General features: G+C 39.3%; 1 protein-coding gene and 1 pseudogene across 5 annotated transcripts in view; one reads left to right on the top strand and one right to left on the bottom strand.

Moving 5' to 3' along the window:
* The window catches only part of CTNNA3 (catenin alpha 3), a 1,374,069-nt gene that overhangs the window by 672,824 nt on the left and 674,820 nt on the right, over positions 1-26,425 (top strand). For all 5 annotated transcript variants that reach the window (XM_070432843.1, XM_070432842.1, XM_070432840.1 and 2 more), the window contains exon 8: positions 22,717-22,797. In XM_070432843.1, the coding sequence (XP_070288944.1) occupies positions 22,717-22,797 (81 nt within the window). The remainder of the gene's footprint in view (positions 1-22,716; positions 22,798-26,425) is intronic.
* LOC139022139 (phosphoserine aminotransferase pseudogene) lies at positions 97-1,709 on the bottom strand (annotated as a pseudogene).

The following is a 26,425-nucleotide window of genomic DNA, read 5'->3' as shown; positions in this document are numbered from 1 at the left end:
GAGAAGAATCTATAATAAACATGTTCCTTGGAGAAAAATATCGTGGTTAAGTTTATGAGCTGTTAAGTTAGCTTAAATTTTAATAATACAGAATATTCATCTTGCTTCCTTCTGGGGCTCCACTGGACATACATAGAATTCTTGAGAATTATCAATGAAATCATAAATCATTTGAGATTTGATGGCGGCTGCATAATCATTGTTCTTAACCCACTCCAGGACCAAGTTCATGAGTAGATGCTGAAGCAGGGAAGTGTGAGGTGCCCGGAGTTGTTTCTGGCCTGCACTTTGTACTCCAGGACCAAGGGGCACTTTCTGAGGGAAAACCCCCAGCAGGTCATCACAGATGACCAGCTCCGTGACCCCCGCAGAGCCAACCATCAAAAATGCGCACCATCAAAAACCACCCCAACCTTGGAAACGTTGACTTGGGTAGGAGGTTTGAGGACATGCCACAAACCAGCACAGCCCCCTTGACATCAGGGATAAAGTCAACTCCACACCTTATAGAGTCTCATTGGTACAGTAATACACATAGGAGGGGTCTGGGCTGAGGGTCCAGGTGCTTGGGTCTAGAATTTTTGTATAACTCCCAAGTTTAGGGTGGATGATATTCACAGTCCCAAACTTCTTGGCTTCTTCTGAGGCTTTAGCTCAGCGGTTCTCAACCTGTGGGTCGCGACCCCTTTGGTGGTCAAAGAACCCTTTCACAGAGGTCCCCTAAGACCATCCTGCATATCAGATATTTACATTATGATTCATAACAGTAGCAACATTGAGGAGGAAACTGGTCTTGCAAGGCCTGTCAGGCCATAAAAACTGAACAATGCATTGCCCTGCGGGGCGGGGGGGGGGCGGGGGGGACGGTCATTATCTCTGGCCCCAGGACAGATCATCTGATAAGACCTGGGAGCCCCCAACACCTGGGGGCCTTCCTGTAAGCCCACAAGGGGGCGGAACCATATCTGCAAGACAAAGACCCCAGAAGATTATAAAAAGAGAAGCCTCTGTTTGTTACTTCACTCTGATTTGGAAATTATTTCCCGGAGTCCACTAGTCACTAGTGTTAATAAATGGGTTCCTCCCTTTCTCTAGGAAGCATGCTTGGCATTTCTTTGCTCTTCTGTAACAACATCACAGTTATGAAGTAGCAACGAAAATAATTTTATGGTTGGGTCACAGCATGAGGAACTGTATTTAAAGGGCCAGAAGGTTGAGAACCACTGCTTTAGCTGACCAAGCTCCGGTCACCACATAGTCCACCCATCTTCCTGCTTTCAGTCAATCAGGACAACACTGAACTGAGCCAGACGACCTCCTTGCTCAAACATCTCCTTGAGGTGGTTGTCCAGAAGGGCTAATTCCAGCACAAGATTCTCTGTGATTTTAAGAATCTTAGCAAAATCTGATGACCTGTGGCTCATTTAAAAAACATAGTCTAATAATTCTTTTGGTATCTCTAACAACACCAGGCGGCAGCCTGGTGGGCCGGTTGGAAAATGACCACTTGTCCTGAGGCGTCCTTGATGCTGCAGGCACTGCTGCCGCTGGCCAGAGGGAGAGAACTGAGCACGTGGGCTGAGGGCTGTGGGCTGCGTGAGTCTCTGCCATGTGTTTCTTAAAAACTTAAAATTATGCTTTATATGAATTATTGATGCTGGGTCACAAATGGAAAATAATGAAACGTGAGGAATATCAGTAGCCACCATGGCAATAATAATTCTTGTGAATGATTGTTGATTTCAAGTACCATTTTTAGTGCAGACCACATGTAAATTACCCACCTTCAGACAAGATAATTCCTTCACATAGGAATTATTTGTACATAGATACCTATTTAAAGAAAATATGGCATTTAAAATTAGCATTTGGTAAACTAAAGCTACACAGGCAGCTGGTGAAATAGATTTAATAGGCCAAATATCAACAGTACAATGATTGAAATTTCTTTTGAGAGCCAAATTTTTTAAACTTAAACTATATAGGTAGGTACGTTGTTATTAACTTAATTAGGGTACTCCTAAGGCTTAGGAAGAGCCACACTCAAGGGGCCAAAGAGCTGCATGTGGCTCGGAGCTGCAGTTTGCCCACCACGGATCTGGATCTAAGGTAAGGGTTTACTGCTAGAGTAAGAATTACTGCTTGCACTGGCAAAAAAAAAATAAAATAAAAACCTTGATTGTAATAAGGTCCATTCAGTCCCAATATTCTCATAAATATACAGTGTCCTAATAACTATGAGTCATTAATTCATTAACATATTCAATAGTAATTATTGCAGTTTGTAAGTGTCAGGCATATACTAAGTGCTGGGGAGAGTGTGGTGAACAAAACTGACTCTGTCCTTTCCTATCTGGTTTGGTTCAGTGGATAGAGCCTTGGCCCTCAGATTAAAGGGTCCCAGGTTTCATTCTGGTCAAGGGCATGTACCTCAGTTGCAGCCTGGATCCCTGGCCCTGGTCAGAGCAAGTGCAGGAGGCACCCAACTAATCAATGTGTCTCTCTCACATTGATGTTTCTCTCTGTCTCTCCCCCTCTCTCTTACTCTCTCTAAAAATCAATGGAAAAATATCTTTCTCGGGTGAGAACTAACAACAACAAAAAGTGACTTAGTCCTTTACCCTCCTAGAATTTCTAGTCTATTCGTTAGGGAAGATCTACATTCATCAGTTAATCGCAAAAAGGAATTTATGCTTATTAGCTGCAATAAGTATTATGAGTGCTATGAGTATGGGAAGGCTTCTTGGCAGAAGCATCATCATTGGAAATAAAATGATAAGAATGAGGAGGAAATAACCAGGGTAAGACTGTAGGGACTGGGGAATAGGAAGAGAATTTTGAGTTGAGATATCAACATAAACAGAACCCCCTGAAGGGGAGGGAATGGCATGTTTAAGAATCAGGAAAGGTTTAAAGGTTGGAGCACCAGTAGTTACAAGGGAGCCTGAGATGGAGCTGGAGGCATGGTTAAGGCAGAGGCCAAATCATGGCCTTAACATATAAGACCTTTGGGAGCTTTAAGGATGTAGGGCTTGAGTCCTGTTAAAATCTTTCAAAGGGAAAGCATTGATGGGTTTTAAAGAGGGGCTCCTTGTTAATGTTGTTGTTTATCCTCACTCAACGGTATTTTTCCATTAATTTTTTTAGACAGAGTGGAAGGGAGGGAGAGAGAAACATCGATGTGAGAGAGACACATTGGTTGCCTCATGTACATAGGAGCCAGGGATCTAGTCTGCAACTGAAGTACATGCCCTTGACCAGAATTGTACTCAGGGCCCTTCAGTCCATGGACCAATGCTCTATCCACTGAGCCAAACTGGCTAGGGCTCTAGTGGTTCATTGATATTAAACTCAAGTTCCTCTGTACCAAGAATGCAAATAAATTAACTTACATTCTGTATAAGACTGTGCCTCTTCTATTATTGTCTGATAGTCCTCTTTTGTGTCTGACACTGCTCTTGTCCTACATTTTTTTTGGCTGGGATATTGTGTTTTTTTTGTTTGTTTGTTTGTTTTGTACATGGGTTCTTTTTATTTAATATCTGCTAATCTAATAATTTAAAGAGCATTTTGTTTCTTTTTGTGACTCTACCAGTTTATTTTAAATTAAATTTCTTGGCATAAAACATTGTTAAATAACATTCTATAAGTTGTAGGTGTACAACTTTTTATCATCTGTATATTTCATTGTGTTCATTCACTACCCAAAGTCTAGTTTTTTATCATCGTACTAGAGGCCCCGTGCACGAAATAGTGCATGGATGGGGTTCCTCCACCTGGCCGGTGATCGGGGCCAATTGGGCCCTCTCGCCCAATCCCTGAGGGAGGTTGGCCACCTGGGGAGGGACCATGGGAGGGCTCCAGGGCATGTCCAACCTTGTCTCACCCAGTCCCTATCAGCTGGACCCCAGCAGCAAGCTAACCTACCGATCGGAGTGTCTGCTCCCTGGTGGTCAGTGCATGTCATAGAAACTGGTCACCCAGTCAACTGTCTGCCCCCTGGTGGTCAGTGCATGCCATAGTGAGTGGTTGAGTGGCTTTAGCATATCATTAGCATATTACGCTTTGATTGGTTGAACTGGTCGACCGGACATTTAGCATATTAGGCTTTTATTATAGAGGATGTTTGACTCCCTTTAACCTCTTCATCCTCTCCTCACATCCCTTCCCCTGTGGTGTGTTGGTATCTGTGAATTTATTTTGCTTGTTCACTTGTTACTTTTTGTTTTATATCCCACATGAGTGAAGTCATGTGGCACTTGCCCTTTTCCATCTGACTTATTTCACTTAGCATCATACTCTCAAGATCCATCCATGTTGGATTACTCAGTCACAAATGGCTGAGTAATGTTCATTTTATATATGTACCACATGTTCTTTATCTAACATTGATCAAAGAACACGTAGGTTGTTTCATGTCTTGGCCATTGTGAATAATGCTGCAGTGAACATAGGGCTACATATATCTTTTTGAATAAATATTTTCACATTTTTCAAGTAGATAAGCCAGAAAAGGGATTATTGCACCATGTGGTAGCTCTATTCTTAATTTTTTGTGGAAGCGTTATACTATTTTTTCATAGAAACTGTACCAATTGACATTCCCACCAGCAGTGTATAAGGGTTATGTTTTCTCTATATCCTCTCCAACACTTATTATTTCCTGTCTTATTGACACTACCCATTCTAACAGGTGTGAGATGGTATCTCAGTGTGGTTTTGATTCTTGTTTTCCTTATAGCTAGGGAAGTAGAAGAACATATTTTCATATATCTGTTGGCCATCTGTATGTCTTGGGAAAAGTAGCTATTCAGATCTTCTACCTATTTTTTAATTGGATAGTTTGTTTTTCTGTTGCTGGGTTGTATGTGTTCTGTATATATTTTGATATTATTCCTTTATCAGAGGTATTATTTGTGACAAAACAGTACTTATTTAATAGGGTCTGTGAGAGAATTCAGTAAAATAATGTCTATAGATCTAGTGCTTGGTACATTTTAGGTAAACTATTAACATTTGATATTATTACTGTTATGTTATTGCTGTTCTTTAGCCTTTGCTTCTCCTCCACATAGTCTGAAAAATTTGGCCATGGTTTTACATATTAATTCAGAATTAATATTGTCTTAGTTCTTTTTTTTTTAAATTGACTTTTAGAGAGAGAAGAAGGGAGAGGGAAAGAGACATCAGTATGAGAGAAAAACATTGATGGGCTGCCTCCAGTCTGCCCCCTTACCGGTGATTGAGACTGCAACCCAGGCATGCGTCCTAAACAGGAATCAAATCAGCAACCTTTTGGTATACCAGATGATGCCCAACCAACTGGCAGGGTATTTATTAGCTTTTTTTTCTCTTTAACCTGAGTATTTCTGGCCTGTAGGGTCAAGGAGGTGGGGATAGGGAACAATTTTTTGAGTAGAGAAATTTCCTAATTGAGGCATAATGCTTATCTTATAAAGAGTTACAGGTATATCTTTTCCTTTCATCTCTCCAGTGGCACATGTCTGTGATCTAACATGCAGCACCCTGCCCCTACCAGAGGACTGATTACGTATATCTGCTTTCATAATGATAGGCACTGGCTCCCACCTTGCTGGCTCTGACGTGCTCCCTGCCCATGCTGAGGTGCTGGTGCTCATGCATTTCTTGTCCAATATTTTGAATAGCACTGCCCTACTCCCACCCACATTACTATTTTACTGCTTCATGTACAATATAACCTATATCAACATTAAAAAATTCTCCACTTAATTACAGTATCAAGAACCCACAGGAATCAGTATCTTCTATTCCTCCACAATCCATTATAAAAAGTAAAGTTTTTTTTTCAATGGATGGTATGTTTACATTGATTTAGCAGGGGGAATAGTCAATTTTCATGAATTTGGAAGCCACTGATTTTGACTTTAGTTTCTTTCTCTAAGAACAAATGTTTAATAAACATATTAATAGAACAAAAAAGATGTTTTACTTCTAGAATGGTAGAAGAAAAATGTTTTTTTCATATACTTGTAACAAGCAGCCCACTTGTTATTTATAAATTATCACACTTAATTAAAAATGTGCTTATCACACATGATTCTTACCTATTTAATAAAAGGCCTAAAGATCTTTTAATTCACAGCCCAGCTTCAACAGTAGCAATCTGCAATTAACATGGGTCCACAAAGTTCCATATCTTTCAATAGTTATTTGATGTAGATTCGCACAAAATTGACTGACACCTCCCTATAATTAGGTACAAGAAAGTCAAGTTTCATTTTTTAAATATTTAGATGAGTGTGAATGAGCGACTCATGTAAATCATTTGAGCTCATCCCTTTAGTGCTTGCTGGTGTGGTTCTTCTAACGCAAGCCTCGTGCTTCTCCGTATGTTTTGTTAACCTCTTAAGTTCTGACTGCATAAGGTTAAATCTGTATCTCATGCCCCATGGTTTCTAGCGAGTTCATTTAGCTCTGTTTCCTTCAGGCTGATGGGAGGAGGAGTTAATATCCTCAGCCTTCTAACAGCAGGCATTGGAAAGGATCATCATGCCCATCTCTCACGTTACTAACTCTCTAACCAGACTGCAAGAAATATTACAGGCCACAGATAGTTTCGTTTTCAATTCCAACACCCATTATTTGACGTTTACAGGCCATTTCTAATTCTGCATCCAAAATTTATGGTTGGTTCTGCCGATTATCATCAAAACAATCTCCTGCAACTCAGCTGCGCTTCACCACGAGCTTTGCGCTGCTTTATCAGTCTTCCCTGACGTCTAGGACTGATATATAGCACCACGTCCAAATCACCCCAGTCCAGAGAGCCCGGGTTTATTACTCCCTAGACGCCTGTCTTACCTACTGCATAGGCCAGTTTGCACAGGCTCAGTGAGAGGGAATGTTGACCCTTGGGAAAGAGGGCAGAGGTCATTAAATAAAAACTTAGCATTTGAGACTCTGAACCCATCTAAGCCAAACTAGATGGTATCATTTCATTAAGCTAAGTTTACTGAGTTTTGTTCAGTGTGAAATAATAATGAAGCAAAGGTGTTATCTGGTCTCCCTTGCAAATTGAAGTTGTAGAGTGGAGTATAGCTCTAGCCAGTTTGGCTCAGTGGATAGAGCATCGGCCTATAAACTGAAAGGTCCTGGATTTGATTCAGGTCAAGGGCGTGTACCTTGGTTGCAGGCTCGATCCTGGACCCAGGTCGGGGTGCGTGTGGGAGGCAACCAATCGATGTATCTCTCTCATCCATGTTTCTCTGTCTCTCCCCCTCCCTTCCATTCTCTCTCTTAAAAAAAAAAAGAGAGTGGAGTATAATCTCCTAAAGAGACAGTAAAATAGTGGCAGGAACTGCTTCAGATTCAGAGGCACATTTCAAATGGTTATTTTATCGTTTCCCTTTTGAATATAGAGTACTTAGTTTGCCTGTCAGATACCTGCGTGTTTTCTAGGCTCTGTTTCATAGCATTAATTAGAGCTACTGAAGGACCATAGAAATCTCTGCATTGATTGTCTGTAGAAGAATGACTCACTAAATCTGCATTTTTGAAAGGATGTGGTAGCTCAGGCATCTATTAACCATAGACCAGATGATCATTTATTTTAAATCTTGCTCATTGGGCTGAGGATGAGAATATCTTTTGCCTCCCGTGCCTACCTACTTTTGTGCTTTTGTTGTGGCCTGTCACTTGCCCCTCCTCACTTCCAAGGAAACTAAAACTAACAAAAGTCGACAAGGGGGCTGGGCTTGGTCATAAACAGGCTTCCTATTTCCTCCTCCTTAAATTGAAGACTGTTCAGTGCTTCCCTGAGACTTCGCCTTCTGCCATGAAGCAGCAACAGGGCAGAGAGAAAAATAGAGGAAAACCCACCAGTGACAGGGCTGTGAATGAGTCCGCCCCACTTTTTGTCTAACTTCCCTCACCGGGTAAGTTGCTCAGGACCAACAACTGGAAATATTCCTCCTGTAGTGTTTCCCTCTGGGAAGTGAAATAAAAAATGTCCTTCATGTAGGGAAATACAACCAGAAGGCAATAAGTACTCCCAACTCCAGTTGGTACGTGGAGATCAGATCTGGAAGGGACCCCAAGAGGTCTGTCTGTTCCTGTACCCCTTTTTACAGAGGAGAGAACTGAGCCCCATAGATTCAATGTGATTTTCCCCATTCACACATCCAGTAAGTGAAAATGTTAGGACTTAGACCCTGTCCTCTGAACCACTTAGTAGATTTTTTTCCCCCCTCCACATCAGTATTCTGAATGAAAAAAGAAATTTAAAAAGATATATTTGGAATTAGTCTTAGAATGATTGCTTTAAATAGAGGAGGGTTTTCTTTAAAGTTGCATTGTGAATTTTAAATTTGTGTCATTCTAGGTGAGTTTGAGACAACACTCTGAAGCTGGTTCAGTGCCCTTAGGTTTTCTCCCTTGTGATGCCCTCTTTGTCCCTTGACTGACTCAAGCACTGCCCTCTGGAGTGCTCTCTGTGACTGGTCAATATTCTACATTTTCCCAAATGAATCTCCTTCTTCCTACTCTCCTTTCCCAACAACAAAATAGCCAACATATGTAAATAAGGACTGTAGCTCAGTGGTTGAGCTTGGACCTATGAACCAGGAGATCACTGGTTCGATTCCTAGTTGTAGGAGGCAGCCAATCAATGATTCTCTCTCATCATTGATGTTTCTATCTGTCTCTCCTTTTCCCTTCCTCTCTGAAATCAATAAAACTATTTTTTTTAAAAAAAATAGGATATTCAAAAAGAAGGTAAAATAAAGCAATTATACTTTTAGCTCCTACTGTCCTTTTATACGGTGGGCTAAATTCTTTCCCTCATCCTGGATGAAAAGGCATGCAGTCACAAAACTTTTCCAGTCATCTTAGGTCTTTTGTGTCATTCCCTCTTTTCTAATCAGTTATTAGAAATATAATTGTCAAAACTTCTATCTGTATTTAAATTGAACCCCAATTTCCCACAGTGTAGGCCTGGTGCAGGAGGGAGATCAATAGTTGGGAATGAGATGTTTTTGGCCTTTTATTTCTTTGTCTCCCCCTTTCTGGCATAGAGCAAGGGGAAGGAGGAGAGGTAAGGGGAACAAGCTCTAGACTCGCTGTATTGGGTAGGGTCCCAGCAAGAGAAAACATGGTGCACCAAGCTAGTAATTTGAGAAGACTATATATATTAAAGGGTTTTTTTACATAGTTGTGGGCAAGGTTCAGGAGAACCAACAAGGGTAGATAGACCAAGACCCTGGGCTGGCAACTTCCCAAAGCCCACACATCCCCAGGCCTGAAGGAGCAAGCTGCATGAAGAAGGCTGCCTGTCAGGAGCTGGGGTTTTCAGGAGAGGAACATAGTAAATTTACAGCCACTCCTCAGAGGAATAGCTAGAAAGTAAACACCCAGCCTTACTCTCCTCTCACTCTCAGGGCCTCTTGTTGGCCACACCCACTGAAAGCTGGGAACAAGGGAGCATCTCGAGGACATTTGGGCTGTGGGGACAGAGTGTGGCGAAAATGGTGGAGAGTGAATCTGGAGGGGCCGGTGGGAAAACCTGACCCAGGTGCCTTTGCGGGCTCTCTATTTCACAGGCAGTTCACTACCTATGTGTGATTGTTTCTTCTGCAGCCGACTGCTGATTCTTAAAGCCCAGCAGTTTATAGAACTCCTCTCAGCTTAGCTTTATTTACTGATCGAGGCAGTGATCTTGGAAAAAGAACAAGATGACCCCAGACCAGCTACCTTTTGCAGGAGGCCCCTATCTGGACCACAGTACATGTTCAGACATGGGAGTTCAGTCACCTCTCCTGCCTGTTCATCAGCAAACTAGCCAGACACCTCGCCAAGGAGATTTCTCGGGAGAGAGTTTACACTTACTCACTGAATCTCAGCTGCCAGGTCCTCCTATTGTGCTGTCTCAATGGTCCCATTGAAGTCTCTCTTTCCAGACTTATGTGGGCGAGGGTGTAGGGAGAAGGGTGGGGATCCCAGATTAGCATTGGCCATTTCTCTTCAGAAAAACTTCCCCAGTCACCACACATTCCAACCTTTATATCGTCATTATAGAAGAGAGTTTCAGAGTCATGTAACTCGTCTTTAATCATTTCTTTTGAAAATCATTATCTTGTTCCAGCTCATCAGTGTGAAATGCCCTATGTGTGTCTTGGTGGTTTAGCTAAAGCAAAACATTTTGAATGAAATAAAGAGAAATGGAAAGTTTCAGACATTGGATAGGGTTTGGGAGTGCGGGGATGTGGGGAAGGAGAGAATATTTTCGAGCAGGTATCATTGGTGACTCTCAATTTATACCAATTACATCATGTAAGTATTTATTCTGACTGCACATAGTTAGATCCTGTTTATGTTTTTTTCTATTGAAGATGTATACACAAATTCAGTTTTATAACAAATAATACTTTTAATAGGTTAAGTAGGCTTCCTATAAAATAGAATATACTTAAAGAGAATATACTTATTCTCTTTATTTGAAAATAAATTTTAATTTTAAAGGAAATTATAACCTGCTAATTTATTTTATCATTTTAAATTAATTTTAGAGAGATAGAGGAAGAGAGAGAGAAACATTGATTTGTTGTTCCACTTATTCATGAATGTATTGCGTGATTCTGTGCCCTGACTGGGGACAGAACCTGTAACCTTGGCATTTCAAGACAATGCTCCAACCAACGGAGCTGTTCAGCCAGGGCCTAAAAGAAAAATTTTAGAATTCAACTTTCTTTAAAGAGGAATCTATTTAATTTCTCTTCATTCTACAGAATCTGAAACTCTTTGAATTATGAACCTGAAAGTGTTCATTCAAAATAGCAATGCTAGAAAGAATTTATTTTAATCAGGAAAGAATAAATCCATTTTATTCTTATTTTATAACTAGAGGCCCAGTGCATGATTTTCATGCACTGGGGGAGGGAGTCCCTCAGCCCAACCTGTGCCCTCTCACAGTCCAGGAGCCCTTGGGGATGTCCGACTGACGACTTAGGCAGTCGAACATCCTTAATGCTGCCATAGAGGCGGGAGAGGCTCCTGCCACCACCACTGCACTTGCCAGCGTGAGCCTGGCTCAGGGCTTCTGGTTGAGTGGTACTCCCCCTGTGGGAGTGCACTGACCACCAGGGGGCAGCTCCTGCGTTGAGCATCTGGCCCCTGGTGGTCAGTGCACATCTTAGCGACTGGTTGATCTGCTGTTTGGTCAATTTGCATATTAGCCTTTTATTATATAGGCTATTAAAAGTGAACCTGTTATCAAGACACAGATTGCAGTTGATGGTGAGAGTGAAAATAATAATCAGAATGTTGAAATCTATCTAGTCTAGATTTCACATATATGGGCCATGATAAAACTTTGTTAGTCTCCAAACTTTATAAAGCTCTATAAACTTTATAAAGTGCACTGTCTGTGAAGTTTGCAACTGAGCATAATTAAACTAGAAAACCTGGCGTTGGAAACAAAAAGAGTGGGAATTAGACTTAAGAAACTGGAGGAATGGCAGAAGATAAAATTTTAATGAGTCAAGTGTTGTTCTAATAGTTTACCTCACAAAGCATTATATAGACAGAAACATTGCTAGAGAACAGCAGTTCTATTTAAAAGATGGAAAATGATTTATTTGATCTATGTGTATAATGCCATATCATTGCTTATTAGACTCTGGAGTGATTTTGAATATAAAATAAGAGTTTTTGCCAAAAGAGCTCAAGGTATAATTGATAACATAAAATATTGAATTCTTCCACTTCCTTGCAGATGCTCTTATATCAGCATCACAGATGATTTCTTCATGGTAGGCACTCTCCAGAAACTGACTGCTGGGTCATGACTCATAAAATCAAAAGGATTTCCAGAATGAGCCACCACACCTTCTGAAATACGCTAAGGACCTCTAACAATGACTCAATAACGGGATTTTGAAAGTTGAAATGTCAGTAAAACATAATGTACAATTTAATCATTAATTGACATCAGAGGATTTATAAACTTTGGCCTGGATATCTATATTTTGTCTACATGAAGATTATACTATTTTCAATGGCTCAGTGTCTAGTATAAAAAAATCTCTACAATTCTTCTATTGACCATAAGCAAATCCTCCTCAAATAGATCAATATCATGTTTCATATGTTTATTTATTCATATATCAGTCAATCATTTTAAAACATTTATTCAAATCAATAAATACTAAGCATATGTGGCCAAGAACTGCTATGAATATAGCAATGAATAACATAGTTTATGCTTTCTACCCTCTGTCATCTTGAAACTATTATTATTGCTAACTAGAGGCCCGGTGCATGAAATTCATGTGTGGTGTGGTCCCTAGGCCTGGCCAGCAATCGAAACGTGAGTGTCTGACATGGAAGGGCAGGTCCCTGCTGACCCTGGGCACTAGGGCAGCACCTGGGCCCACTGGCCCCCATGCACCCCTTTCCACCTGAGTCATGGCACCCGAGTCCCCACACAGAGATGCAGTGAGCATGGCCAGATGCTGCGGGCTGGGGCGTAGCATGGGCCTCTGGGCCACCCAATGGTGCTGCTCAGAAGCCAGGCGGGCAGAACACTCTGTCCTGGCCGGCCTCACAGACCGGCACCTGCGCAAACTGTTGGCTGTGGCCTGGCTCACCCGGAAGAGGCTGCGTGGGTGTGGGGTGGGCTCCTCAAGGGCACCCAGCATCTGAGCACCTGCTGCCAGTGCAGCGTCGCCGATGCCTGCGATGTTCCGTGCCGCCCCCTGGTGGTCAGCACACATCATAGCGAGTTGTTGAACTCCCGGTCTCCTGGTGAAATTCCTGGTCAAACGACCACCCAAGGGGACAATTTGCATATAGACAGTCCTCAGGTTACATCGGACTCAACATATGTCATTTCGTGGTTACGTTGCCATCTCTCATTTATTTATATAAAAAAAGTTCCGTCATTTTGACGTATGTACATATGTGCTTTTTGTTTTTTATTATTTATTTACCACAAGTAAAGGTCAGAAATTATCTTTCTTTTAATTTTTTTTTTTTACTGTTTCACTTCATTACTGCTTTGTCTGTGCTCCACGTGAGTGCCGTAGGTGCTTATGTAGGTGTGTTCCGACTTATGGTGAAAATTGTGTTACGTTATGCCATAGGAATGGATCTCCGACATAACCCGAGGACCTACTGTATTAGGCTTTCATTATATAGGATAATAAATATAATTTTTAAATGATAGTTACTGCCTAATGCTTTATGTACCTTATCTTATATAATTTTCACAACAACTTCTAGAACAGGTATTGTCATCCTCATTCTATAGATGAGGAAACTAAGGCTAAACTTACATCATGACATGTGGTCATCTTGCTAATAAGTCTTGGCACTAAGATACGAAGATCCTCTTTCTGATTCTCCTATTACAGCAACATTTAATAGCAGTTTAACACAAATGTTATTTTAAATGCAATGCATTTGATATAAAATATCCTAACAAGCTGAGAAAATAAGCCCAGTTTCAAAAACACAGAAATGATTTTCATGTCAATTCTGCAAATGACTGATTTAACCAGTTTTGATTGTGATATCAGACAAATTTCTTATGTCAATTGTTTTAAACACTAAAGCAATGTATTTATTCAAACAGAAACAACAACAAAATACACACAGAGACACACAGAGAGTCTGACAGGTTCTCTATGATTCTATGTTAAATAAAAACATTATGTTACCATTAAATAAAGCCATCATTTTGTAAAACAAATTTAAAAAACAAAGGTAGAAAATGGAAATACTGTCCTAGTTGGTTTGGCTCAGTGGATAGGGTGTCAGCCTGAGGACTGAAGGGTCCTGGATTTGATTCAGGTCCAGAGCATGTACCTTGGTTTTAGGCTTGCTCTCTGGCCCTGGTTGGGACCCTGTGGGGGGCAACCAATAGATTTGTCTCTCTCACATTGATGGTTCTCTTTGTCTCTCCCCTTCCCTTCCACTTTCTCCAAAAGTCAATGGAAATGCCCTCAGGTAGCAATTAACAAAAAATAAAAAATAAAATGGAAATACTCTCAGATTAAAAACAAGTTTTTATGGTTAAATAACTACATTATATTTATTTTTGTGTTTTCACCGCATGAGTCCTGAAACAAGTATTTAGGAACCATTAATGTACATAACATTTTTGGTTCCTGCCCTAGGTAAGTAAAACCTAGAATTCTGAACATATTCCCTTCATTTAATAGTAACAATAGCATAGAAACAGTCACTGACCTAGGAGCTGGCAAGATCTGAAACCCATTACAGCCAGAGTCACAGCTTAGCTTAATGCTGAACCATGAATTAATTACTCCATCAATTAAATTCATGAACTCTTTTCAATTTCTTCTTATTAAGAACTATGTTGGGTCCAGAGTTTGCTGGACTTTAGTGGAGGACAAGAAACTAGGTCACGAAGAGAGGGAAAATGGTAGTCCTGGAATGAGGCAAGTTACAAAACATCACAGGGTTAAGGAAAAATCGTGAAAGAGCCAGTGATTTTAGGAAATAAAGTAACAACTTACTCCTGACTCTTCCATTCTCTTTCAAGGTTACCTGTTGGTCACTGGGTGAATTTTTACATTCACACTTGCACATATATACGACTGATTTGCCATGGGATCATCTTTAAAAGAGAAACTCATAGCTTATCCAGGGGTGGGCAAACTTTTTGACTCGAGGGCCACAATGGGTCCTTAAACTGGACCGGAGGGCCGGAACAAAAGCATGGATGGAGTGTTTGTGTGAACTAATATAAATTCAAAGTAAACATCATTACATAAAAGGGTTCGGCCTTTTCTTTTTTTAGTTTTATTCATTTCAAACGGGCCGGATCTGGCCCGCAGGCAGTAGTTTGCCCACGGCTGGCTTATACCTATCTCTGAAATTCAAAGGAAATAAGTAACATCACCACTGAAACAATTTGAATTTTATTGCAGTGCCAACCCAGGAATGTTTCTTTTATGTTGGGTGCATATCGGTTGAAATCCTGTGACCTTTCATAAGCATCTCCGGTGTGAGAATACATGCATCAAGCTGTCCTGTTTCCCTTTCTGACTAGAATTCCAGGACTAAATGCTTTTAGAACTGGGAGGGACTCAAGGTCATATAGTTCGATGGCCTCCTTTTACAGAAGCAAAGTCCAAGGACAGGGCAGGTAATTCAACCTAGTTAAGATCACCCAGGGAGCTTATTTCAGAACCCCCACTTTCTGATCCAAGGATGAAATTTCATACCAAGCCTTTCTTAGAGGCAATAACAATAACAGTCTTTGAATAAAAACACTGAATAGGTCATCTGACAGCTAACAGGATGGATGTTAACTACTTTTGTTAAAGAACATACACACTAATTTTATTAATAAAGCAGTTTGAATATTAGTTACTATTAATAAAAGTGTGGATAACATTTATTTATGTTATCCACAGCCATTAACTGAGTGCCAAACACAGTAGTAGATACTAAGATTGCAGTTAAGACTTGACAATTTATAAGATGAGGCAGAGTGTAAATTAAAGATGACAAAAGTTTCACAGTTATTATCATTGAAATGTGCAGAGAAATTAGTGGAAACACAAATGAGAAGGGTTTTAATTTTTAAATTTAACTTTTTTTGTTTAGTGTGGTGTTGAAGAAAGTCAGAAAAATGATATAGAGAATGAGGCACTTGAACTGAGTCTTGAATTAATGACTGAAGAATTTCCTTTTGAATGAGAAGAGCTTAGGGAATTCCAGGATAAAGGTTTAGTGTGGAAAAACAGGGAAATCAGCCAGCAGGTATAGTTCAGGAAATGCAAGTGTTAGTAACAATGGTGACACTATTGATTTGTGCAGTAATAACGGCTAACATTATTTGTGCCCTTCTATTTGCCAAAACGTGTACACTCTTCACCTCTTTATTCCTTAAAACAATCCTGTAATAGTGTAATCACTATATTACCTCTATTTTATAGGTACAAAAAGTAAGACTTTGAGAGATTAAGTACTTTGTCCAAGAACATGAAGCTGTCAAGAGATGGAGCATAGATTCAAATACAATTCTAACTGAATCCACAAACATCTATGATATTTTGCTCATTATTTTTAAGAAATGCATTAATATAATTTATATAAAATTAATTTGGGTTTAAGTTATAGATCATGCATGGAGGATAAAGCCTGAGATTGGATGCAACAACTCAATTTGATGCTACCTCCTACTGCATGTCCTCCTGGAATACCATATGTAAGCTCACTGAACGTCAGTGTCTGCATATGCATATGTATGAAGAGTTATTGTGAATGGCATTGGGGACAATACATGTACAGTATTTTGCTGTGGAAGGCGTTCCAGTCTTTGGTTTCCCCTCAGAGACCCCCAGCCCCATCTCAGCAGTCAGCTACCTGGAGGCAACATTTTACTTCCCTAAACAATATAAAAGTTCAAGACACTTGCTTGCAGTCTTTAACCTACCTCCCTTGATAGGTGTCATTCTATTCATATAAAGTTATTTTTCCAAACCTCCTTTCAATTCTCAGAGTTAATTTTTTTGTTTGTTTTAGTTTTATGTACATAGCACAGACCTTGTTTCAGAAAGATTTTTAGGATGTTTTCCTCATATACCATTTGGTACAGTGATGTTCTAGAAGAGATTTCATGTTTATGCTTGTCTGTTTGTATGTCTTTCATGCCTGAAAAGTGTTGACTAGAATCTATGTCTCTGTTCTGTGTTAAGCATAAAAATATTTTTAAAGCTATTTCTGCAGAAAAGAACTAACTTAAGGGCATCATATTTTATCTTTACCATGAAATAAAGAATTCCCATTTAAAGGGAGAGGTGTCATTTTAAAGGGTTGAATAAAATGGCACACATTTAAACTACAGAAACAAAATCATAACAAAACAAGAACAAAAACACTTTTTCTTATTGTTTCAATTTCATGCAGGGCTCCTTTCTGCACTGATAACATTTTCATTTGATTATGAACTAGATAAATTTTCATTTGCTTTAAAACGCATCCCTTAGTATTTGAAGCTTCATAGTTTTTTGAGGTCAGTATCATGGCCTTCCTAGTTTAAATGCCATTTTTATTTGTACCATTTCAAATTTATATTATGAGTATGTTCCCAACACATTTCAATGGCTACTTATGCACAACATTGTACAATAAAAGTAACATATTATTCTATATTTCTTTATTTTAGAGAACATGGCCCTTTCATAGAATTTTAAAGTTGGAAAGAACTACAGAAAAGATTTGGGGCAAATCTTCATTTTTATGGGTGCGGAAGTTAACTTCCAGGAATGTCAAGGGATTTATTTGCCAATGATTACCTTTATCCAGTCTTTTTTTTTTTCTGTTACTCAACAAATAAGCTTTGAGCTCCTATTATGTGCAAAGTCTGGTGCTAGATACCATGAGGAACAGATTATATGTAAGAAGCTTCCCCCAAGGATCATAGACTACTGAGAGAAATGCATGAGGATTAGCAATTAACCCTAGGACAAAGACTAATGAAGGGAGCTCTCCACAAGCCTTTCAAAAATTCTAAAGCTGAAATCCTCCTTCTCATTTTGACCTGCTTTTCTCTTTGAAATGACCATCTCAGTTCCAAGTGCCATCATCTGTGTAGCCCATCATCACTGCTGGAAAGCTGGACACCAGCTTAGCTTGTGCTCTTTTCTTTACCCACCACAACCTGCCAGTCATCATCCTATGTAGCTTACTTATAAAGAGTTAAGACTGTCACTGCAATAATCGAACTCTTTTGCCTGTTTCTGTTCTTAATCTCCTCAAATATATTGTGCAGGCTCCCCCCAGGTCAATGATTTGAAATAATGATTTGCCTGTGTTACTCATCAGCTTAACTTCTATGACTCCCAATTGCCTAAAGGCTCAATTTTTTAATATGGCAAAAATCTCCAAAATCTTGCCTCCCCTCATACTTCTTATACTAATTACTAAATACTCCATAAGGACTTTTGCCATTGCCAAAGCTATCCCTGTCCCCCTAAAGTGGCCTTCTCTGTCTGCCTCTCTTGGCTGGCTTTAACATATCCTTCAATACTCAATCGATATCTTCATCCTTAATGGGGAGCGGAGTGGGGGGGGGGCTGCTCCTACTGATACAAAGGTTACCCTTAGTGCCTCTACTAATACTGTGTTTATGTCTGTTTCTACCACTAGATGAGTATTCTTCAAAGGCAGGCACTAGATCAGTGGTTCTCAACCTTCCTAATGCCGCGACCCTTTAATACAGTTCCTCATGTTGTGGTGACCCCCAACCATAAAATTATTTTCGTTGCTACTTCATAACTGTAATGTTGCTACTGTTATGAATCGTAATGTAAATATCTGATATGCAGGATGTATTTTCATTGTTACAAATTGAACATAATTAAAGCATAGTGATTAATCACAAAAACAATATGTAATTATATATGTGTTTCCCGATGGTCTTAGGCGACCCCTGTGAAAGGGTTGTTTGACCCCCAAAGGGGTCTCGACCCACAGGTTGAGAACCGCTGCACTAGATCCTTAGTACGGTGCCTGGAATATAGTAGATAATAAAGATTTCTTAAATAGATTGAACTGTTTATTGAACCAAGTGTTATAAAAGAAATATAAAAAAATGTTTAGGAAGGTATCATGGAAGAGAATAGTGAATTCCAACTGAGAAGATCAACAAAGACTCTGTGAAATTTAGCAGTTGAGTTGAATCTTTAAAAAAAAGTCCATACTCCAAAGAGAGGACAAGAGTGCAAAATGAAGTTTTTCCACGAGCGCCACTCCTGAGTTGTTATTTTACTGCCTAGAAAATAAAGGACCCATTCTATTATTTCATTAATTAATGTTGAGTAAAATTTAGAGTAGATCATGTGGCACTTTGGTCACCATGATCAAGAGTTTGTTCTTAATTCCATCGACAATGGGAATAGACGAAGGGCTTTAGAACAAAGAATGGTCATTATTAAACCTCACGTTTACTAGAGAGTAAACACCTTGGAGGGTTGGGGTTTTGTGTCTGTTTATTGCTATTTTATTCTCAAATAAAGGATGGTTTGTGTAAAGGTAGGGACTCATTTATACAATTGAAATAAAATAAGATCTATTTTAAAATATTGCTGTATAATACATCTTTCTAAGATTAGGGAAATGTTCTATATTTTTGCTGTACAATATAGTAGTCATTAAACACATGTGCCTAATGCTCACTTTAAATTAAGGACTAATGAATTGAATTTTTAATGAAACTTAGTTTTAATTAATTAAAATCTAAATTTAAATAGCCACATGTGACTTAGTGGCTACCATTTTGGACAACATCGTATAGAAACTTCTCCCCAACAGAGTCCCCATAGGAAACAGATGGAACACTCCAATTAGGATAATTCAAAGAGAGTTTATTTATAATTGGACTTTTTCTAAAGGTGTGGGCAGCTTCAAGGGAACCATACAAGAGAGTTGCAATTACCTGTAGCAATGACATGAGAGCAATGGTGAGGCAGAATTGATGGAAAGACACATAGCAAAGATTATAAACCTCAATAACATTGGGACTTATATATAATATTCAATAATAATTTTAATAAAATTTTATTGAACGAAGTTTATGCTCAAAACTGTTCTTTTACATAAAATCTTTCCTGGCAGTTTATTTACTGATAAGTAATGTGATTGCTTTCTCTATATAGTGCTGATCCATGCCATATTTTCACAGCATCTTTCCCCCTGGCTTTCCACTGTATGTGGTGCCTTTTCCATTAGCAGGGCTGTGCTGACTTAATGATGGCTCCTGTCAAGGCTTTCTTTAAGGAGCATCCACTCTGATGAGTACCTGGGATGTAGAGAGGCTCTGTCTGTTATCTGTGTTGGGTCTCAATAACCTGCCCTTTCCATCCCTTACCCCGGCACAAACAATTTACCTTCAGTCCTAGCTCATTGCTTGATGATTTGTGAAGGCTTTGAAAACAGAAGGAATGAGGGCTTTTAAGCAGGATGGGGCAATTTCTCCTTGCTTTATTTATTTTTATGCCATGCAAAAGGAATAAAAGCATTCAATGGCTTGATGGAAGCCCAATAAATCTGGATAAATAGAGCAAGAACCCAATAAAAAAGCTGGAGGTGGAAAAAAGAAGAAAGATGGGGAGGAGAAGAGAGAAAGGGAAGAAAGAAGGAAGACTTTTTACTTCCTATAATGACAGGGACTGTTTATTATTACCTAGAGAACAAAATGTCTTTGACCCAATGAAACATTTTAAACTAAGATTAAGCTCTGGGTAGAAATTAAGAAATCATCTTTATAGTCCATTTTGAATCTTTTCATGCTGTCACCTCCTGTTATTCTTTATTAAAGCTTGCATGCCACTGCTGCTCTCTCTGTGCAGGCGGGCATTTTGTAGTTGTTCTGATGAATCATATTGCAGAAGCTAGGGAGTTTTTATGGCCAACACAACAGAAGTCGCTCATATTATTCCCAATACCCTGTGTGTGTGGTGGTGGTGGTGGTGGTGGAGAGGGGGGAGGTTCTCTTTGTACCACTCCTGCCCCTTTTGACTATCTCTAACTTCATGAAGTGGAAAGAGACACTTTCCACTAGAGCTAGCAGTGCATGGAACTGGAGAATAAGAGCTAAGTTCTTTAGGTGAAATTACCAATTGTCTTATATACCATCGTGTATCTGTTTAGGCCATTGCCTTGTACAGTCCTGCATTAGCTTTTCACAGTTTTTTTACTGCTAGTATGGATAATTCTGGTTGGAGCTGGAAAGGTAGCCACACTTTTATCTAAGTAATTGTCACTGTTGCTCTTATTATTTCAACATCCAGAATTTTACTTATCTCCCTCTTTGTCTTCTTCTCTGTTTCTTCACTGGACACAATCTCCATCATGCACACATTTCACACTTTCTTTCAAAAATAAAATGTGTTAAAGGACGTAGTAGTTCTCTACAGTGTCTCCCCCTAGGAGGCATCTGGAAATGTGTGGGGTCAAACTTTGGCTATCATAGTGCCGGGGAGTTACTGGTAGATTTTGGTAGACAGGGGTGATTGGATGCCAAACATCCTGCAGCGTATAGAGTGTGGCTTCAAATTATGGTGATTTCTCTATCTTAAATATCAGTAACACTGTTGCTGAGAAAAATCTAGATTTAACTAAAGGTTTAGGTGGGTACCAGAAACCTCAACCAATAGAGAATTTTAATTGTGCCTTGATAGGTAGATATTAAAGTCTCCTTCAGAATTTAGTAGGACACCTTCCTGGCCTATAGCAGGCCCCTAATAAAACTATGCTGTGTTTTGAATCAAGTTGTTCACTTACAAACTAGTCAATACCATTCAATAAGTCCTATGCAAGTTACTTTCAAAAATAGAAAAAAAATTAAAATACATTGCCAACATCACAATCCTAACAGTTTTGTAAGGGTAATGATTATGCACAGAAACAAAATGAGTATATTGGGAAATTTTCAAAATGCTATGGGAACAAGGACAGGTGAGAGTTTGCTTTTGAGTAGATTGCTGGGAAGTCTTTGTTGAAACCATTGGAGAATCGGTATTATTTTATTAGGGGGCTATTTGGAGAGACATTTGCTGAAGTCAAAGGTACATTATATGAAAGAACATGGAAAAAAAGACATAGAAAAATATTGGAATATTATTACTTTAAAGGACAGAACTTAAGAATATGTGGTGGAAGATAAGTCTGAAAAAATAAGTTAGGATAGAGTAAAGATGGTCTTGAACTTCCTATAAAGAAGTCCTTCCACTTGATGGTATGGATTTATGTATTGGAGGTAGGATATAGCTTCCTTCCTAATGGTCTTTGCCTCAATATTCTTTCTGAAATCCATGCTATAAACTCCCTCAGTTATCAGCTGCTTAAACTTGCCTTCCTGATGTTCAAGGTCTCCTCTCAAAATCCCTTTCAGTTTATTAATTTAAATAGTAGCAATTTTCTAGAGGTGAATCACATGGTAATTTTTCTCAATCTCTTTTATACATGATATGGCTGAAGAAAGTATGATTAGATTCAATTTTGATTGTCTCCCACAAAAGTAATATGTAGAAAATACCAACCAAGGTGACTCTCCATGTACTTAATAGCCTGAAGATTTAGGTTAAGGATATAACATAGAGAATTGTTCTGCTTAAAGAATGAATAGGTATTGCACAAATTATCTTAAAGAGCCAAAAAACAGCTTCCAGTTCTTAAGAACTTGAAACAGTTTGTTCTTGGAATATTGTCAGCTGAAATTGTGGTCAACTTCTGCAAATTGTATGAATTTGCACTGCATATTTTATTTAGTGTTTAGCAAAACTCCAGTATAGTTCTGCATAACTTACACAATACACCATCAACATGACTTCAGAAACTCCCACAGAAGTTGACAATTTGGGCATCTAATGCTTTTAAGTTAATTGTATGCTTAGCTGTTAAAAAGTCTATATGAAGATCACAGTTTTGGGAGGTTATGTTCTGCCTACTGCCACAATGAATGAAACCCAACCATGTATCAGACCTATTACAGATGCTTAAAGAAGAAAATAATGTGAGTTTTAATCACCGTTCCACTTAGTCTTATGTGAAGTGCTTATGAATCATATGCAATATCATAGCGAATTTTCAACCTATTCTTGAATTTTCAAGCTGTTATTTTCAGAAAATTTAGAAGGCAAATTGTTAAGTGCTAAAGAGTAATTTCATATCATTACTTATGTCATTTTTTTTTCTTCCTTGCAGACCGGAAAAAAGGAAAGGAGTAATACCCTGAATATTGCAATAGACAACATGTGCAAGAAGACAAGAGACCTTCGAAGACAGGTAAGGAAAGAGAGAGACTTGGAGACAGAAACACCATGCAAAATGAGTCCTTTTTCCATTGCTGGAATATTTATATCTTGTTTTGTTCTTTTAAAATTAATTTAGAACACAAAACAAGAACAATAAATATAGCTGTTCTATGTTCACATACCTCAACTGTTTTTGTGACAAACATAATGGAGAAGAAAGTGTGTGCCTTATTATTAGTCAGAGTTACATTTGCATGCTGACTCTACTTTCATCAGCTGTGTGATCTTGGGGACAGATTTTATTTTCTGAGCCTCTCTGAACCTATAAAATAAAATAAATAATACACAATAGGGTTGTGAGGATTAAATAAAATCCCTATCCAGGCCTTGTATATAGTCAATTTTTAGAGAATGTTGGTGAACTGACCTTTTACATTAGAAACTGAGTTTATCACCCACATGCTTACAGCAAACAGCTAGTCATTCAGACACCCTACCAGTTACTCCTTCCAGATCTTTTCAGGACGCGCCGCAAGTTAGTTTCTGTTTAAGTTAAGGGTACTTTTCAAACTTGGGTCATCAGGAGCCTAGGATTAGAAAGGATTTCATTCTATAATTGAGAAGTGCAGTATAATGCCAAAAATTAATTTTTTTTCTCCAGAAAGATGAAGACCTTGCTATTTTTTAAGACACTTGCTTTCCATTCCTTTCCACTATTTAAAAACCAGAGTTCTTTTTTCATGCACAACGCCAACTTGGTCACCATTAACTCATAAAAGAGGGCCTGAAGCTTTCCACCCTAAGCTTTTAATGCAATATATTATTGTACTTGAATGGGAAGATTTAGTAAAATGACCTGAGAAATCCTTTAATCCAGAAATAGATTTGGAAAAGGAATAAATAGGGATCCCCAGCCAGTTGATATTAGCTGTGTAAAACACAATTTTGAAGCCTGGGAAAAATCCCAAATCTCAACTTTATATCCTTAATGTGAATTCTATTTCTACTGTCAGCACTCAGAATTATGGAATGCAAGAGTTGGAAGGAACTTAGCGCAACCTGTCTTACGATGTAGATGAGAAACAAGCCAGTGTAGCCAAGTGATCCCTCTAAGGAGGAAGGGACATTGCACCTACACCAGGTCAGGATCTACACTGGACTCAGGAACTGTTAACCCCAGGGCCATCCTCCCTGTTGGTTGCTTGGCTTCTATTCTCGGTCTTCTTTGGGATGTCTACCCCATCTGCTCCTCCTCAGACTTGGAAAAGTTGTTCCTAGGAGCTATCAGATATTTTGTCTTTCATTCCTGTCTCATCCCTCTATGCCTTCAATGGAGTCATGCACAAAGAGTTAATCTACATTTATTATCTCCAAAGCTTTGGAATCATTTTGTAATGTCAAGATAAAGCAATTCCTGCATGTAGAGTGATTAGATTTAGCAAATAAAAGCAAAGAATGCCTAGATAAATTTGAATTTCAGATTAACAACAAATATATTTTAGTATAAGTGTGTCTCACATATTCCATGGGACACAATTATATTGCAAAATAATTGTGTTTATCTGAATTTCAAATTTAACCAGGAATCTTGTATTTATCTTTTTAAAAAAATATATTTTATTGATACTTTACAGAGAAGAAGGGAGAGGGATAGAGAGTTAGAAACATCAATGAGAGAGAAACATCGATCAGCTGCCTCCTGCACACCCCCTAACTGGGTATGTGCCCGCAACCAAGGTACATGCCCTTGACCGGAATGGAACCTGGGACCCTTCAGTCTTCAGGCTGATGCTCCATCCACTGAGCCAGAGCCACACTGGTCAGGGCTTGTATTTATCTTATAATCCTACTTGAGTTTCTACCTCACTATTGTCAGTAAGATATAGAAAGAGCATGAGGGTTACTAATACTCTTTCTCATAGAAAGGGAATGCTCCCAGCTTGTAGACAATTGCTGTGTTCCAAAGGTATGAAAATTTCTTGTGGTTTCACAGGTCAACATCCTCATTGTTTTGGGTAAGTATTGCTGCTGAACAAACCACCACAAATGTAGCAACCCTCTATAATAATAAAAGCATAATATGCTAATTAGACCAGACATCCTTCTGGACGTCCTTCCAGACAACCTTCCAGACGAAGCTGGGGCTGCGAGGGAAGCCCAGGTCCTAGGTGCCTGCCAGCAGCCGGAGGGAAGCCTGGGTCCTGGGTGCCAGAGGGAAGCCAGTGCCTGCAGCCAGGGGGAGAAAGGCCTACTCTTGCACAAATTTATTGCATTGGGCCTCTAGTTTTATTATATTCAGGATTCCACAGATTGGCTGGGGGTCAGCAGGGCCACTTCTATGGTGTTTTTACTGTGGTCTCCCATGTAGTGGAAGTCAAATGATGGCTATGTCTGGGCTCAGAGCTGGGTATTTGAGGCCTCAATGCCTCTTCTTTCCTCTCTCAATGCAGTGTCTAATCTCCTAGGCCTTCTTCTAGTGGCTTCTCCAGCAGGGTAACCTGGACTTCTTACATGATGTTTCCGCGCTCCAGGAAAGGCCTGGAAGCTAGCAGGCCTTCTTAATGCTTGAGCTCCAAAGTCACTAGAATGTTGTTTCCTCCACATAATATAGATTAAAATAGTCACCAGCCCTGCCCCAGGTTAACAGGAGCAAGGAGAAGCAATGTCTCTCATGGGAGAAGTGGCATGAGTACATAGGAAGGGGTAGGCTCATTGGGAGCTGTCTTTAGACTCATCCATGGTCTTCAATGTCAGTGAGGTAGTGGCTATGATTCATTCTCAGTATCCTTATTTGCCCTCCCAGGACCTCACTTTTTATCCTGATGTTTGTGCTTTGGGCAAAAAATAAAAACGAGTTTAAACAGCAATGTGAGTCATTTCCACCTCTTCCTACTCTTGCAAAATTTATCCAGCAGTTTGGTTTAAGCATCTTAACTCTTTCACACAGGAAGGAGAAAGCTGCTACCCTTGAAATGTTTTTCTTTAGAATATTTAATGTTCATCTCTTGTTATAGATGTGTTGGTTTTTAGTAAAAAATAAAACAGAATCCATCTTGCTGCCCATTCATCCTACTCCCCTTGCTTACCCATGGCTTGTCAATCAACAACACAGAAACATTTTAACTTTGGTTCAAAGAATCATTGAATTTCCTCTATGAGGAATGAGATAAATTGCTTAGACATATCCAGGGAGAAGCAAATTATACATTTTGGGGCAACAAGATGAAATGTCCTAGGAGGTGACTTAGTGTTTATTTGTTTCAACCCTCTTGCTCTGTGACTTGAGAACAAAAACGAAAGTCCTTGGCATGGTGTTCCAGATTCTCTGTAATTTGGCTCCAACTTAATCCCCATAATTCTTAACGTTCCTTCCCCTTCCACTCCCTTTCTCAGTTCTTCTTCCTCACCACAGCAGTGCATTAACCTGTTCTCTGACGAAAAAGTCTCCTACTATTCACCAAGTTTTCCATCACCGTTCTCCCCACCCCCAAACACACATGTGTATTTGAATATATGGCTTATTCAACTTGGTGCCTTCCTGGCTCCCCCTGTTTCCCCTACCTAACCCCTAATCCACTGAGGAAGTTCAAGAGTAACATAAATACTGCTTCTCCAATGAAACCTTTGCATTTTTCACCAGCTGGAATTAATCTTTTTCT

The sequence above is a fragment of the Myotis yumanensis genome, unplaced genomic scaffold, assembly GCF_028538775.1.
Source record: "Myotis yumanensis isolate MYYU_CA2020_CCGP unplaced genomic scaffold, mMyoYum1.0.hap1 SCAF_13, whole genome shotgun sequence".
NCBI classification, from domain to species: domain Eukaryota; kingdom Metazoa; phylum Chordata; class Mammalia; order Chiroptera; family Vespertilionidae; genus Myotis; species Myotis yumanensis.
This window is presented reverse-complemented; position numbering and strand designations above follow the sequence as displayed.